Source organism: Tamandua tetradactyla, chromosome 7 (assembly GCF_023851605.1).
Source record: "Tamandua tetradactyla isolate mTamTet1 chromosome 7, mTamTet1.pri, whole genome shotgun sequence".
In the NCBI taxonomy this organism is placed as follows: Eukaryota; Metazoa; Chordata; class Mammalia; order Pilosa; family Myrmecophagidae; genus Tamandua; species Tamandua tetradactyla.
The window spans coordinates 22,968,476-22,986,299 of record NC_135333.1 but is presented as its reverse complement, the minus strand read 5'-3'; the positions used below and the strand labels follow the sequence as shown (position 1 = coordinate 22,986,299).

General features: G+C 37.3%; 1 protein-coding gene across 6 annotated transcripts in view; it reads right to left on the bottom strand.

The window, feature by feature from the left end:
- The window catches only part of POLR3B (RNA polymerase III subunit B), a 150,690-nt gene that overhangs the window by 54,840 nt on the left and 78,026 nt on the right, over positions 1-17,824 (bottom strand). For all 6 annotated transcript variants that reach the window (XM_077168610.1, XM_077168605.1, XM_077168608.1 and 3 more), the window contains 6 exons: positions 11,985-12,146; positions 9,159-9,359; positions 6,900-7,062; positions 4,756-4,909; positions 1,756-1,830; positions 1,073-1,171 (listed from right to left, as the gene is read on the bottom strand). In XM_077168610.1, the coding sequence (XP_077024725.1) occupies positions 1,073-1,171; positions 1,756-1,830; positions 4,756-4,909; positions 6,900-7,062; positions 9,159-9,359; positions 11,985-12,146 (854 nt within the window). The remainder of the gene's footprint in view (positions 1-1,072; positions 1,172-1,755; positions 1,831-4,755; positions 4,910-6,899; positions 7,063-9,158; positions 9,360-11,984; positions 12,147-17,824) is intronic.

The window sequence follows — 17,824 nt, the reverse complement described above, 5'->3', positions numbered from 1 at the left end:
AGTATAGTACTTGAGAGATTCACACCTTCAAGGGAATGACAATTCAAACTGAAAAGCATTATTTACTAAGCTATTATAATGGCATATTTCATCTGGTAGCAGAGAACAGAAAAGTACTTGTTCTTGACTGAAAACATAAACAGTTATCAGGTATACTAGTAAATTCCCCAACTACTGAACAATATAACCACAAATATTCCAATTTCAGGTAAGTGGAATATCATCATATGAATTCGACCAGCAAGTTACAGAAGTGTCCTCTAGTGTATTTCAAAGGGTACATAAGACCATTCCTAAAAATGTCATGTTTATATTGTATATAATCTTAGATATATTTTTACAACATACTATGTAGGGAGTTCCTGCATTAAAAATAAGAATTCAAATGTCCACAGTTAAAATCCTCTCTGGAGGGTGGTGCAATGGTGGCTCAGTGGCAGAATTCTCGCCTGTCATGCTAGAGACCCGGGTTTGATTTCCTGGAGACTGCCCATGCAAAAAAAAAAAAAAAAAATCCTCTCTAGAAGACATAAATATACTTTTACATGGCCTGAGTCATTAGTTTAATTTTGGTAGTAATGAAACATTAAAATTGGGGAAGCAAATCCTCCTTAAAAGTACACATTAAGGGGCGGGCCACGGTGGCTCAGTGGCAAGAATGCTTGCCTGCCATGCCAGAGGACCCGGGTTCGATTCCCTGTGCCTGCCCATGTAAAAAATAAAAAAATAAAAAAATAAAAGTACACATTAAGTATAATATGAATAGAAATGATAATTATATCTAAAGATAACTTGTTAGTACTTTTGTGATATTCTTACACTGGGATAAATGATGGGTTACACCTCATTATAAAATAGAATACTTGTTGGTAGTTCAGTGGTTAGGATGCTGGCCTTTCATGTGGGAGACTTGTGTTTGATTCCCAGACCATGCAACACCCGTCCTTCCCCCAAAAATAGAATACTTCTAATAGTTCCTACCAAATAGAATACATGATAAAAAGGGTAAAGATGACAATGATAAGAGAAGGTGGGAATAGGTTTTAATTATGGTGGCTTGGATTCTACTTACTTATTAATTGTATGTTCATAGAGTGCAATGTTACAGTCATTTTCTTCATTCACATCTAAATATTCAACCAGGCTCTCATGTAAGAAATCTTCGAAATTCCTGAGGAAATTTGGTGAAGACGACATTAAATAGTATTTGACTGTAAGAAGCAATAGCAGAAGACACTGGCCTTTTTTTTTTTTTTAAAGGCCCCAAGCACTTTTCTCTCCCAGAGGGTGTCAATATACTAAGACACACAAAAGTGCTATTCTTAGATCATAGTTTGATCACAAATTGCTGAAATTAAAACACATGTAGTTCTTGTCAATCTGGTCTCCATTTTTGAAGAATTCTTGTCACACTAGTCTAAAAAAAAAAAAACTTCTATGATTTTAGAAACTCCATATGATGAGGTCCTGCAGTGCCTACATCAACATATTGCTGTAAGTCCTTCTCTTACTAGAAATACTGAATAGTGCACTAATTTTTACCAAGGCTTCATAATCTTCAGGATCTAAAAAGATAAGTATTTTTTAATGTCCAAGCAAGTTAATATAGAGAATACATTTTTAATGGGCTGATATATTTGTAAGAATGAATTAAGAGCCTAAATATGATCAAAACACAGATCAAATAATATTACTGATGATGAAATGATTTATGAGTATTAACCAAAAGCAAAACTTATCAATCTGTTTATTTACCTGTACCCCTGAGCCAGCTCTTCCATATGCTTATTTGTTACTGCAGGCTTCTGTTTCTTAACAATTATGTAGGGTCTAAAATGGAGTAAAAAACACAAAACAACAAAAACAAATTCATAGTAGTTCAACAGAAGAATTAAGTCATCAAGTAAGTTTACTATACTGAAATGAGGGAGGATGTAGGTATGATCAGATTCATTGCTGAACTGCTTTAAGACACCAGGTATTTTTTACATGTATGAGTGTGGGGGGGCCCATTCTCTCTCTCTTTTATATATATATATATACACACACATTCATAAGCCCATGTGCATGTGAGTGTGTGGGCACACATACACGTATATGAACATATAGTACTTCTTCCAAGTATATCTTAGGAAATATTTTGTTTTAAATGAAAAGGCTATGTAAAAACAATACCCAGTAAAGTCTAGAAAAGCAAGAAAATCTTTAATGTCTTATTTTTTAAAACTATAAATGCATTATGTCAAAAGTATCCAGATTTCCCATCGGGGATATCTGATGTACTACCCATGGGGTCAGCAGGCAAAGAAGCACTTTTATTGAGAATAATGATGACATTTTGTAGTGAGGGTCTAAAGAACGCCCAACTGTTTAGAATGGTTTGATTTAGGACAGGCAACATGGAGCTAGACTAGCAGGTTACTTTAAAGCTACATATGAGCAAAAGGAGAGGCTATAAGCTTGCAGAGAATAAGGCTTCCTTCCTTTGTTACTTTAGTAATGTAATAGGTATGAGGCGGAAACAGCTTTTAGTCCCCATGTTCTGCTAGATTAACCTGTAACTGTCAGTGGAGACTTGCTTCTCCAAGGGCTTCACCACCACGAGGAAACACTGACACAAAGGATGGCATGCAGCATCGAAACGTCAAGGGCGGTTGCTATTTGGATAAGCAGCTCCTACAGAGAGAAGCAAGTGACCAGAGACACTTATGCATTCTGCCCTAAAGTCCAAATATCTATTTGAGGACTAATGAGCACTTTTAAACAGTTAAGAAGAGGAGCTGCACAATTACAAAAGGGGGACACAAGTTGCTGAAAAATGAACTGGGTGAGCTTTTAATGGAACTGAACTTTATCTCAAAACTCTGGCTGCTTCTTGGTAGGAAAGTAAAACAAAACTGCTGCCTCAGTCTAGAGCTGCAGTTTTGTTCAGGTTAAGAGGCTCAGAAGTCATGACAGAAGCAGGAGCAGGAGAGGGAGGGGACCACATTTAATTACTTCAGTTGCTCTTTATTCAATAAATTCTACTAATTCTTCCTGCCAGATCTATGTGGTACCTTTAAAAATTACTTCTAGAAAATTAGTTTTCTTACCGAACATGCTATATTATATTGGATATGTAATGAAACAAAACAATCCTAAAAAAGAGTAACTTAGAAAATGTCATTGTCTTTCCCTCCCCAATTGGAAGATATTGCTAACAGCTATCAATGAACACCTTTTGTGTTTCAGATGATCTACAAGGTACTAAACATAATAAGTATCGAGTAGTTCTCAGAATAATTATAGGCAAGTAGAATTTTTTCCATTTGACAGCCAAATGGAAAATGTGACTCAGGTGCCTAAGTAATATACTCAGAATCACACAAGTTAGTTGTTAGGATTAGAATGTCTGTATACAGGTAGGGTTCTTTGGTTGCAAAGAATGGAAACTGGTTCTGGCTAATTTCAGCAAAAATGGAATTTACCAAAAAGATGGGAATAAAATAGTTTACAAAACCAAAGAAAAAGATGAAAGCTCAGACTCAGAAAGAAAAGGATCTAGAACAATCCCCAGGATCCATGAAATGAGAAAAATGAACAGCGTCTCTCAGCTGTCACTGCCAGGTGAGTCAGTTCCAACCTTTTACACCCCTGAGTTCTTTTATTCAGGATCCAACTTCTCAGAGGAAAGAGTCTGACTGGCCTAGCTTGAGTTACACGTCTGACCCTTGGCTGGAGAGGAAAGGGCACCTGACTGACAGTTTTAATAAAGACAGCCAAGGGAGAGGCAGTCCCCAAAGGGAAACGAGGCAGTGTTTTCAGGACAAATGGATGCTGGGAAAACAATGGCATTCCACTCTTCCAATTCTGACAGACTTCCAAGCCTAAGCTCTTTCCACCACTCTACCCTGTTGCTAGCTCACTTCCTTGTATCTTTACACTACCTGAGGTCTACAAAGAATTGCTACAGTAAAACAATGAAGGCTTAGGAATCAACATCCTCAGCTGATGTCCCTGCAGATCTCCAAAAGACCACAACCTATTCATATTCATCTTTATACCGCCAGCTCCTAGGCAGTACCTCTACATAATAAGCCTATAATAAATTTTTTCTGAGTGGATAAACATTCTTTTCTAAGAATAAAACAGAACCTACTTTTCTATTGGGTCTACTGTTACTTATTTCTTCATGCCTCCAAAATTTTTATTTTTTCCATCTCTCCTTTCTCTCTTCATTCAGGTAATATAACTCTACTCATCCTTTAAAACTCTGTTAGTGGTAACACAATATAGCGAGTAAAATCATGATTATCAGAGTCAAATGAATTTGAAGGACTTTGGGGTAAAAAACAGAATTCACCTCTATTTAGCTTTGGGTAAATTATTTGGTCTCACTGAATCAGTTTCTGCATTTTTTTTAAAAAACAAAAATAGCAATTCCAACTCCTAGAGTTGAATATAGCTAAAGCTTTTAAATAGTACATCTATAAAAATAATAAAGAATGGCCATTACTTCTTATTAGCATAGTTGATTATTTGTAGTAAATTATTTCATCCTCTCCCAGAAGACTAAACTCTCTGAGGGCAGACTGTCTCCCATTAATCTTTGTATCTTGAGTACCTAGCATGCATATTCATGAAGTATTCGTTAACTGAATTAAACTTATTTTAACAATGAATGAAGTTAAAACAGTTTCAAAATAAAAAAAAAAGTCTATTTCTTTCCAAAGTAGACATAAAGAATTCTTGAAAACTTATTGCAGCAATATATACCTGCACAGCCTTCCTCCATCAGAGGAAATATAGACACATCGATCTGTAAGATTTGTTGAGATGGAAACAAATTCATTGATATAACCTGCTCTTCGCATCAGTCGAAATGTATTCACTAGTTTCTTATGGTCTCGAATGACACCCAGGATGTTACCTAAGCAAAAAGAAACAAAGTATTTTAGAATGAAATAAAAACATAAATCTAATCTGATTTAACATATCTATCCCATAAAAATAAACAGCAACACTGGGTAGTCATTTGAAAGCTCATAACTGAATGCAGCCAGTCCACATACTGTGAGGAAGCAACATGGTGGAGTAGTTAAGGGTAATAAAAGGGACCTGGACTCTAGGGCCAGCCTCACTGTGTGTTGGCTGAGGAACACTCAGCCTCATTTCCCTCACCTGTCAGCATAGCACTGGGAGTACGAACTTGGGGTCTGGACAGAATGGGTTTGAACACTGGCTCTATCACTTCCACAGGGTGGCAGTGAAGGATTAAATGAGTCGACCTATGTGAACTCTGTGTGGTACCTAGCAACTGCTTTTGTTAAGAAGTTCTTGTTGCAATCATCTGTGAAATGAGGAAAATGGTCTTGGCCTCACTGGGTTAGTGTGGTACTGGGTGAAAGTAGAGAGTAAAAGCCCAGTAACTCCCAAAGTACAGCCCTTTGGGAGGGATGTACTGAATGAGATACCATTTAACAGCTCTGCTGAGGTACTGAGTCCTTGCTTTCTTACCAGCATACACAGCAAAGGCTTACTCCCTCCCAGAGTGGGAGGGAGAGGGAGAAGGGAAAAGACACGTGAGGTCAGTGGGCAGGGAAGAGTACACCTGTGAGGAGATAACCCCAGAGTGTTAAACCAAAAGCAGAAGAAATGAGGACATATCTTACTGCTGAGTCTCTGGATGATTTTTTTTTCCTCTTATATAGATACATTTACATATTTTTAAATTGATATACATTATATATTCACATACCATTTAATCATCCAAAGTGCACAACTCATGGTTCAAATATCATATAGCTATGCATTTATCATCACGACTGACTTTTACCTTCTTTGTTGTAAAAAATTACATATATACAAAAAAGCAATAAATTTCAAAGCACAGTGTAATGATTAGTTATAGAATTGATTTCACAGTTTGGTATGGTTACTATTCCATGATTTTAGGTTTTTACTTCTAGCTGCGCTAAACTACTGGAGACTAAAAGAAATATCAATATGAATAATTCAGTGACCATACTCATTTGTTAAACCCTTCTTTCTCTGTGTAATTCCACCATCACCTCTGAACTTTCCCCCACTGTTTAGGTGTAATTGGGTTATGCCCATTCTAACTTTTTCATGTTGGAAGGGGCTGTTAGTATTATGTGATGGTGGATGGAACTAGTTGATGTTCTGGAGAGGCTGGGCCCTCTGCATTTCAGGACTTATCTAGTCCAGGGACCCAACTGGAGGTTGCAGGTTTCTGGAAAGTTACCCTAGTGCATGGAATCTTTGTAGAATCTTACATAATGCCGTACGTGTTCTTTGGCAGGAATGGTTTTGGTTGGGTTTTGGCAAGCTATGGTAAGTAGCAATGTCTAACTGGAGCTTGCATAAGAGTGACCTCCAGAGTAGCCTCTTTGACTCTATTTGAACTCTCTCCCCTACTAATACCTTATTTGTTACACTTCTTTTCTCCCTTTTGGTCAGGATGGCTTGTTGATCCCATGGTACAAGGGCCAGGCTCATCCCTGGGAGTCATCTTCCGAAGGACTTTTAATGAAAGAAAGGGGTATGTGAAAGGAGTCACTGGTGCTATTGACTTATCAATTATCAAACTGCTGATTATTTGGCAGATTGACACAGCTACGTAACTTGTACTACGTAAAGATGCCATGTTAAAGCCTTATGGTCGCTGTGGCTTTGCCAACAGCTGGGAAAGGGTAGAAAGCAGCCAGTTTCTGTAATGTTAACTGCCAGCTCCAAATCATTTCAGAACCTGGATAACCTAGCCAATGGAATAATTTACTGTTATTTTTTCCTACCTTTAAAAGCCAACCTGGGCCCAGAGTTAAAGTAGACTGTATTTTAAATACATGGGTAATAATGGATTCCTTCCTCCTCCCCCATGGATTGTTTAATATACCCACCATTGAGGAAGACAAGAAACACATTTGGGTAAGAGAGCTCCTCCCCACATAATAAATTCACATCTTCCACTCCCAGGTTACTGGCTAACTTAACAATGGGCCCATCTTCCATGTCGGTTGTGATGTGTGTCATAAGGGCCAAATTTTTAACCAGACCACAAGCCTAAAAAGCAAAAGACAATAATTTTTAAGAATGCAGATTAGTAATACAAAATATAGTAAATGTCTGAAAACAGTTCTACTTTTCTTACGGCCATCCAAAGGAATATAATCTCATAGCGGAAGCTTTGGCAATCATCCCAAAGCCTTACAAATGTACATACCCTTTTAACCCAAGCAATTATCTTAAGGTAATAAGCAAAGATATAAACATAGATTTAGGTAAAGAAAGCTCACAGTACTATTAGGCCCAGCACTATTTGCAATTGTAAATAATGACATCATATATATTTAACAAATAAAGTAATTACATAAGCTATTATTCCCAGACAATGGAACACACAGTCATCAACACAACATTCTATAAAAATACTAAAGGAAAACAATGATAAATGTGCCTAGATAAAAACATAAAACTTCCAGCTTGGAATGAGACACATTCTACAAAATAACTGGCTAGTACTCTAAATTTGTTTCTTGGTCATGAAAGGCAAAGCAAGACTTAAGAATGGTTCCAGATTAAAGGAGACTAAAGAGACATGACAATTAAAAGCAATGTGTGATTCTGGACCAGGAAAAATACATCAGTGGGACAACTGGCGACATCTGAGTAAGGTCTATAATAGAGGATAATATTGCTACCAATGTTAATTTCATGAGGCTGATGACTATATTCTGGTTATGTAAGATATTAAAATTTGGGTAATCTAGGTGAAGGTTTAAAGAAACTCTCTATTACTTTAAAAAAATATTTTTATTGAGATATCTTTACACAAATACAGTCCATCCGAAGTACACAATCAATTGCTCAAAATATCATCACATAGTTGTGCATTCATCACTGTGATCATTTTTTAGAACATCTGCATCATTCCAGAAGAAGAAAGAAAAAGAAAAATTCCATACATCCCATACCCCTATTCCCTCCCTCTCATTGACCAATATATTTCAATTTACGCAATTTTTTTTATCCCTTATCACCCCACCCACATTATTTATTTATTTTTTTACTCATCTGTCCATACCCTGGGTAAAGGGAGCTTCAGACACAAGATTTTCACAATCACACAGTCACATTTTAAAAGCTATATAAACAATCGTCTAGCTACTCCAATAATACACTGCAAACTAAAAATGGGTATCTATTTTATGCATAAGAATAACCTCCAGGATAACCTCTCAACTCTGTTTGAAATCTCTCAGCCACTGAAACTTTATTTTGTCTCATTTCTCTCTTCCCCTTTTTGATCAAGAAGACTTTCTCAATCCCACGATGCCAGGTCCTGGTTCATCCATGAGAGTCCAGTCCCATGTTGCCAGGGAGATTTATACCCCTGGGAATCATGTCCCACATATGGGGAGGGCAGTGAGGTCACCTGCCAAGTTGGCTTAGAGAGAGAGGCCATATCTGAGCAACAAGAGGTTCTCTGGGGGTGACTCTTAGGCACAATCATAAGCAGGCCTAGCTTCTCCTTTGCAGGAATAAGTTTCATAGGGGTGAACTCCAAGATCAAGGGCTCAGCCTACTGAATGGGATACACTGCTGGCAAGAGTATCAGGAATTCCCCAGATAGGGATGTTTAACATTTCCTCCTTTCTCCCCAGTCTCCCCAGTCTCCCAAGGGGACTTTGCAAACACACTTTTATTCTTTGCCCAAATCACTCTGGGATGCACTGAGCCATCACATCAACCTGTCTGTACTATTTCTGAAACTACATCATAAGTCTGAATTATTTCAAAATGAAAAAGAAATAAAAATAGCTTTAAACTTCAATACAGTAGTTTTATAAGCACCTTGTAAGCACCTAAAGTAATGGTTCTCTCAATTTCCCTTCACAATTTTCCTTATACCCTCTCCAATGCATGATTTGTCTCATGGGATAAGCTAAAATAAGCAGGAGAAATGTAGACCAAGTCTCTAGGTAAGATAACAAATCAAATGTTTCTGCATGTACTGGTTTCGGAACGCTATAAGAACTGTTATTTCTATGCCAGGGAAGTGGCTGGCCAAAAAAGGGTCCTGGAGGAATGGGAGCAGATGCAAAACACTGCCAATATGTTACCTCTGACACAGCACAGAGACTGCTTAGATTGCTTACCTCTCCTTCAGGAGTGTCTGAAGGACAGAGCATTCCCCACTGAGATGGTTGGAGGGATCGAGGACCGCTCACTTTTCTTGTTTTTTCAAACTGGGAAGAGATTCTTGTCATCATGCCCAGTGCAGATATATATGACAAGCGAGATAGCACTTGAGTCACACCCTGACGGTCCATTTTAAATCTCTTTAGGGACCAATTTCCCTATAGAGAGAAGAAAGACTTAAGACTATTTCCAAACCATTATATGCTGCTTGATCTCATGTAGTCACTCTGATAAGCTGAGTCATGGAAACTACTTGTGTATAAAATTAGAGGAATGATAGAGTAAGAAATCAAACATCACAATTCAAATTAAAATTTACCCAGGTCATTCACCGGGGTTTCCTATGAATTTAATGAATATTACCTGTGTCTAGCAACCATCTCAGAATACTTCAATGTATCAACCTTATCACATCAGAACAGTCATTTTCTGAGGATCTAATAATATCCTGAACATGCCAGTTCAACTATACTTTCACTGGAAGCAATGAGCTAGCTAATAAAACATTAGCAATTTCTAAATACATTTAAGGTAAAACTCGTTTGAAGATCAAGAGATAATTTTATGTTGGAATGTGCCATTATCTGGATGTCTTTCAAAGTTAGCCTTAATTAGAGGAAAATACAGCAGCAGAAAAATTACTCTCATGGCAGTTATTAGAGATAATGACTGAACTGTAGGCTTCTTAATCAAGGCTTGAGGAATCTAATACGTACATATATGTATATATACTCACATTAGGAAATATTTATACATTGTCTGTGGCTATCATGCGTTTCTTCAATAGATTCATATGAAGTAAACCTTGAACATTAAATTTACTTTATCTCCTATGCATTAAATATATAGTATTATTTTATATTTAGTTTTATATTTAATTTTACTGTTACACTGGTTGTATACATTAAATACTATTCTAAAAGATAATCTAAAAAATAAGGTTAGGAATTTTTAAAACTTTTAATTCATAGTAACATTAGAAAATAGTACACATGGAAAAGTAGAAAATAAAATCTTCAATAAATGGTTGACTCAATTATTTTTCTGATTCCACAGAGAAAAATCTGCATCAGCTAAAAAGTGGTTCTTTATCCTTCCTTTGAGAACCTGATGAAAGCTATGAACACCCTTCTGAGAAAAATATATATAGGACCATGAACACAAAATTTTACATTCAACTTCAGGGAAAGAAAAACTCATGGATCCCAGGTTAAAAACCCTAGTACTAGAAAAACCTACTAGGGTTTTAGAAGCAGATTAGGTGATCTGTTTAAATTAAAATATATGACTTCAGGGAAGTTCTCTCACAAATTAAAGTTTCACCATTATTACAATGAAGATTTATCACTACAGAATCTTGAGTTTTTGATAACCTGGAAAAGAGTTAAATTCTAGGAAGAAACTCTACCCATCACAAAGCAAAGAAACAGAGCAAATACATATATCCCATAAACAAAATTTCCTATATTGCTTATTCAGTTAATTCCTTTTATGCTTGGAACAAGAGTGAATCTTATAAACTGATATATGCCCAGAGAATAAGAATAAGGTAAGGTAAATATTTGGCACAGAGCTAAGGATGCAGCTGTTGGCCAACAGGAAGTAGATGCGGAGTGAAGCCAAGATGTTCTGCAAGAGAATTTGTTCTAGCACTGTGCAGAGTTATTACAAAAGGGAGAGAAGTAACTGACAAAGGGACTAAAGCTGCTCCTCTGAGAAAATTTCTTTGGTGAAACTATAACATTCACAGAATCATAGAGATTGATCTTTGTCTGGCTGTCAGCAGATTGCAACAAAGCCTACTACTGATTTTCTAATATGCAATCCACTTAGGGAGGTAAAGCAGTATCATTATGATCTGAAAATCATGGGTTGGAAAAATCTGCGAAGTCATAAACGAGGAAGGAAAAGCAACTCTAACAAAGTTTGTTCAAATACTCTTTAGAGCATTTTCTTCAAATTCTCATGAATCTACCTTTCGACAAGTTTGAGCCTCAAGAGTTTAATGTGCCTGAACAGGCACAACCTGATTCACTTCAAGCTGACATATAGCTGTCATGGCAAGGGCTGTGCACATAGATCCACCATACATTTCTAATGTATCGCAGCAAGTCTGCTACTAATTCTTTCATTGTTAAGGGAATCAATGTGTTACACTGTACTAGTTCTTTGTTGGGGCAGAACCCCATCCATAAAATTAATTTTATGTCTGGCATACAATAAGTAAACCTGACTTCATCAGATAGACTTACAGTTGTTATGTTTTAAAAAAGAGAGAAAAGTCTATCTGATAACCCTTTATGAATTGCTGGAGGCCTTGAATATACAGCAGCTGGCATGGACTGAATTCATCACTCACGTGAGGAACTGCTGATAGCCCTTTGAAGATATTAACCTACAGTGAAATGAAGCAATTTGTATTGGTTTGGGCATAGGTTGCCAATTAATAAATCTGCTTCAGTATTTTAATTTTATTAAAGAAAAAAAGGGAGGAAAGTATACATTAAAAGAATGGTTGTTAATGGTCAAACTAAAAGGTTTTTTCTCTATGTAAGACTGCAGGAGCTATAATTTGGCAATAAAATTATTATGGAAACAAAATTCCTATTGATAATATTTAAACTGTGAACTACCTTTCAAAATAGAAACGCTGAGATTTATAAACATCCATTTAAATACACACATATATTTTCACCTACATTGTCAAAGTACATTAAATATCTATTCCATAAAATGGATCTATAAACAAATGACAAATCCCCCAAAAATGACCAAACACTTACAGTAGAAATGGCATTCACCATGCCATTGGTAATCTGGTCTTGACGCATATGTTTCACAACATCAAACTGGGCTGCTCTTTGCTTAGGAATCACCTGGTCAGCAATCTTCTTCATTTCAGAATTAAATTTTTTGAACAAATCTTCAAAAAGAAGAGATAAGAGCTAAAAGAAAATTAAACAGTGAAATTTCTAAGTGCATTATTAGGCTATTTTGACAAATGTAAATAATGATTAAAGATTTATTAGAAAACAATATGGAGAAACTGCTTAAAAGTGACAAAAACTAAAAATATATTTCAAAATTTGATACAATAAATATGTACGTAATTTCCTATATGCTTAGCACTTAGTTAAGTGATGGGAATAAGAGCAAAGATGATGACATAATCTCTGCAAAGACATTTAATTTAGGTCAGTCACTCCCAGATTTTTAGATTCTATTAATCAGTGACCTAACTTCTAAATTTGCAAAACAAAATCTGAAAACCACCACCACCAACAACAAAAGGGAGTGGAGGTGGGGGGCAGAATTAATAAGGAAAATGCAAACAACTCAAAAGGCATTTCAAAGAAGTGAAAACAACACTGGCCAATAAATAAATGACTCAATTTCACTGGTAATGAAGGAAATGTAAACTAAGACCACAAGGAGATACTACTTTACATCTACTACACAGATAAAAATTTAAAAGTTTGATAAGTTACAGAATGGAGATCATCAGGAACTCATATACAATGGACAAATACTTGGAAAAGTAGTTTGATATTCTCCAGCAAAACTGAAGCTTTACATATTCTATGACTAGTCAATTATACTTGCAGAAATTCTTGTATTATGGTACCAGGAAATATGTATATGAAGGTTAATGTGAAAAATGGGGAACCAAACAAAGTCCTTGACCAAGTGGTTTTTGTCACACTTTGTCACTCCTTACAAAATGGAATATAGAAATAAAACAGATAAATGACATGCAATAATGTAATTATTGTGACATGTAATAATGCAGTTGAATTTTAAGATATTGAAAGAAGGACAAGTTGCAGAAGAACATATATGGTCTGAATCTTTTCACAAAGCCTAGGAACAAGAAAAAACTTACACAGTTTACAAAATATTTTAATACCTTAAAATTAAAAAGATAAATGATGTAATAAAAAATCAAGAAAATAATAAACACAAAAATTCAGCAACAGAGGGGTGAAAAAGGGAATGGAATAAGGAAGAAGATGGAACAGTAGGGATAATACCTAAGAAACAGTACAGATAATATCTAATTCTTAGGTAGTGGCTTTATGGTATTCATTTTATTTGTATGCTTCATAGCTTAGATATATATTAAAAAATCTTTGCTATTATTACATTCAAAATTATATAATGAAAATTAAAGGCTATTGAACCATGGTGACATATTTAAAACAGTATGACCATGGAAACCAGAGCAATGGATGAAATAAAGTTATTAAAAACAAACAAAAAAAACTAGGATGGTTCTGTTTCCAGAGTAGCTCCTATCAGATGGACTCACCTACAAATAACAATGACAAACTCTTGACAAAATATTTAAAGGCATCAGAGAGTGTCCAAAAGCAGTAGGCACCGGAGCAAAGCCAACACTCAGCAGGGAACAAACAGCATTGGGTGCATTTCCTGTTTTTAAAGTGTTTTCACCTATGGGCAGGCTTCAGCCCAAGCCCCATTGGGAAGCTAACATTTGGATAGAGATTGGCAGCCTTACTGGATTGGAGAACCAGAGGAAAAGATGTGAGCTACCATGTCATTGGAAAATGAGGAGCAAGTCCCAGAAAGAAGAGAAGCACAGAAGGATAACCCCAAATTATATACATGTATAAACTTTGCCCAAATCTCTGGCTGATCCCCCAACTACATATAGAGAGGTATAACCCATGTCCCCCAAAAGAGTAGGCATAAATGACATTGTCACTTTTAAGACTAGATCATTAAGGTCACACAGTTCAGTCTTATTCATGGGAAACACTCATTCTTGGAGTCCTGAGCCAACCTGATGCCACCATGTTAGACAGGTCATGTCCTAGCTAAGTCCAGCCTTCCAGCTCTCCCCATAATCCTCTAGCAGAGTACCACCAACAGATTTCCATCAGCACCAGAAGATACAGAAGCATCAAACAGCTGAGCCTTGCCTGAACTCTCGACCCATAAAACTGGGAGATATGATTTTAAAATGGTGGTTGTTTTAAGCTATTTAGGCAAAACTAAATAGGTAGCTTACTACAAATAAATAGCAGGCATACTTTTTCAATAATCAAATATAATAGATATTACAAATACTAAATTCCCTGAAAAATTAATACTATCAGTTTTGTTTTCCCTTTGTAAGCATTTATTTTTCCTTTAATAAGGGGGGGGAAAGCTCAATATATTTGTAGTATGTTACCTAATAAAACATTAAAATTTTATTGAGGGGGGACATTATATTATGCACTAATTATTTAAAGAGGAATTCTAACTGAGATTCAGTGAAATCTTCCTATGCTAGTTTAGGATTTTCCAAATTCCATTCTGATTAGTCTGAAGTTTTATGACTCATAATGAAGAAGATATTCAAAATGAATGACTTCTCTTCTCTAGCCAATAGTGAAGACAGGACTTCTTACGAGGAATTTGATTTTATGTTTTCCACCCTTAAGTTAGACATGCACTTCCACTTTTATACTAAAATCAGCTTTGCAGACAAATCAGGCTGTTGGACTTGAATTGACCATGTCAGAAAGCATTCTAAAAAGAAAACTCCCTCCTCTAAGATCTTAATCCTTTCTTACACTCAGACTCAGCAGTTGTACTCATGGAAAGAAAGAATATGGGGACTGAAACAGGTGCAGAGGGGTGCGAGGGGATGAGGAAGCCCATTTCAACAACTTCCTGAGGAAACATGCAAAAAGAACTTGAATAAGCATCCTGAACAGAATCAAATGCCCTTAACCTAAACCACAAAAGCTTATTTCTATTTTAATTAGCCCCTTACACTTAGACACTTCTTTTGTCTCAAAATATGACACAGTTTCTTTTTGGATCCCAGCTGAGTTTATTGTAGCCCCTAATTCAAACACAAGGAATGTCCCTGGTACTGAACAAGTAAAAAGTAAGAGCACAGTCAATAGAAATATTTCCCCATTAGTAAGCTCTCCACCACTAAGTTTGCTTATTTTCAATTTAAGAGAAATAAAGTTCTCCAAGTCACAGGGCAGTTAGAAATCACAAAATCAAGTCATATAAAATAACCACATTATTTAGATAAAGAGTAAAATGATTAAAGGGGTGGAATGCTGGTGATAATATTCAATACCTTTCACTATTAGTATGAGATCTGGCAGTCTGTTTAAGACAGGAACACTAAAGAGCAAATTATATTTAAGGAAAAAATACTGACAGCTCATCAATTGATCTTAAATGAAAATGCTAAAAAAATTAATAAAGAAGTTAAGCTGTTGAAATACAGTTTCACCAATTAGCTTAATGTCAGAGAATTCTAATTAGGCGTCTTGAGATTGCTATTTAGTGTTTAAGCCCTCAGAGTGCCAAATTCTCCTTTTCACACAAACTGGTTGCAAAATTAAAGACATTAGGCAGCCTTAATTACATTATCAGAACAGCTGGGATTAGGCAATCTCTGAAGTCAAGACGGCATTCTTTTGTCACAGGGTGGAAATCCCTGGCTTTCCAGGGTGCCGGATTTTGGTGCCGTTCCATATCTCACCCATACAAAGCAAGCTGCATTAGAAACAAAAAATTTTCAGACAAAGAATAGAGTAATGCTCAGCAAATAATGAACACATTACCGAAAAAGAAAAGGTAGGTGAAAAGATTAAGCCTGAAATCGGTAGGTTTGCTAACACCTCTACTGGCGGCTGGCCTGCCCAACCCTCTGGTGGCAGGAAGACTGAGCAAAAGCTCTGTAAACCCGCTTGGCCAATGGATACAACTCTGTTATCTAAAACTAAAGCACATTTATACTCCCTCATCCCATGGGGTGTGAAATTAGCAGCTATTGTTTTTACACGTTTTTTGCCAACACAATGCCTTTTATGCCTTTACACTGTTTATAAAGCTATGTTTTCCTGCACATGGGAGCCCTCTTTTTAATTCTAATTTCTGGGCAACAGGATAGTCTTTCCCCTTCCCAATCCCCACTCCATCCCCTATTCTGCTAAACGCTAACATTTTAATGGACTCATGAGCAGCAGGACTTTTTTTCCAATTGCGAAAAGTAAAAATTGGGATTGATGATGCGGATACTTACAACTCCCCTGAAGAGTGGTCAATCTGAAGGGATTGGCCACTAACCAAACAACTTGACCAGTAGCCTTGACCCTAACATTTTCCCCAAAACTAAAGTGACTATAATTTTTTATTCTAGAGTTTAAACATCACTTGTGGTAGTATCTAATATTATCTGCCATCTTTAACGCTGCTATAGTCTCTTAACCAGTCCACTTTTGGCCAGTTTGTTTCCAAATCATGTGTCACTCCTCTCAGTTAAAATCCTCTGATGGTTTTCCATTGCATGTAAAAGTAATCCAACTCCCTTTCAAAGGCCATAAAGCCTGAGATAATCCAGCCTCTGCCTAGGTCTCTAGGGTTATTCCTTAGCATGCCCATAGTCACTTACCCCAGCCTCACTGACCTTCTTTCAGTTCCTTTCGTACCTAAATTCATTCCTGCATTGGGATGTGAGCATTTGCTCAGGGTTCTTTGTGGAATGAAGCATCCCAGGCTGCACTGCCTGCTTACCTTGTTCAAGATTTAGCTCCAACATCTAAGGGCTCAGCTAAAAATATACTACATTTTCAAAGAGACCTTCCCTAATCACCGTAGTAAAATAACCCTCCTCCTCCCCACCAACACCTCAGCACCCAAAACCTGCTTTGGCTTTCTGTTTAACATTTATAACCATTGAAAATTATCAAATTAATTTACTGTTCTCTTGAAGACTCTCTGTCTTCCCTACCAAAATGCACACTTCTGCGGGGCCAAGATGGCGGCTTAGCAATGTGTGCGTTTTAGTTTGTCCTCCAGAACAACTACTAAATAACCAGAAACAGTACAGAACAGCTCCCGGAGCCACGTCAGTGACTGAACACACAGCGTACCCCAGTCTGGACCAGCTGGACTGGCTGCAAGCCTCCCCAAAACCGTGAGTTCCCCAAACCGCAGCGGCCGGTGCCTGGCGCCCCTCCCCCACAGGCTTCCCAGAGGGAAAGGAAAGAGACTCTAAACCTGGTCAAGGCGGAGGTCACTCATTGGGCTCATGGAAAAAGAAGAAAGGGGATGAAATGGAGGTTTTAGTGGCTGTGTTTCTACGGAGACTTGGCAGCCTCTCGATTCAGTGGCGGGACTTCTCAGGCTGCAACTGCCTCAGGCATGGGCAGAAACTGGCTGCTTTCAGGGCTGTTTCCCACCTGTGCCTTCCCCAGGGGAGGGGTGAAGCCCAACTCAGGTGGAATCCCTCTCTCAAGGAATTCAGACCCCAGGGCTTGGCAATTTGAAGCCATTAAAACCAGCCTACAACCTCTCCTCCCTCTTCACCAGGCCCCCAGCAGGGGGAGTCTTCCAAAGTTAAAAGTGCTGCATCATCTTTTGTTGGTGCGACTGGCAGGCAGACGTGCCACACACAGGGCAGGATAAGAAAAACAGAGCCCAGGCACTTCACAGGAAAGTCTTTTAATCTGCTGGCCCTCACCCTCAGGGAAAACAGACACAGGTGACTCCTTCCCCCTGATAGGAGGCCAGTTTAGTCCGGGAAAACCCAGCTGGAGTCTATAATACCTACGTAGACCCTCCTAAGGGTGGGGAGGGAAAAGGC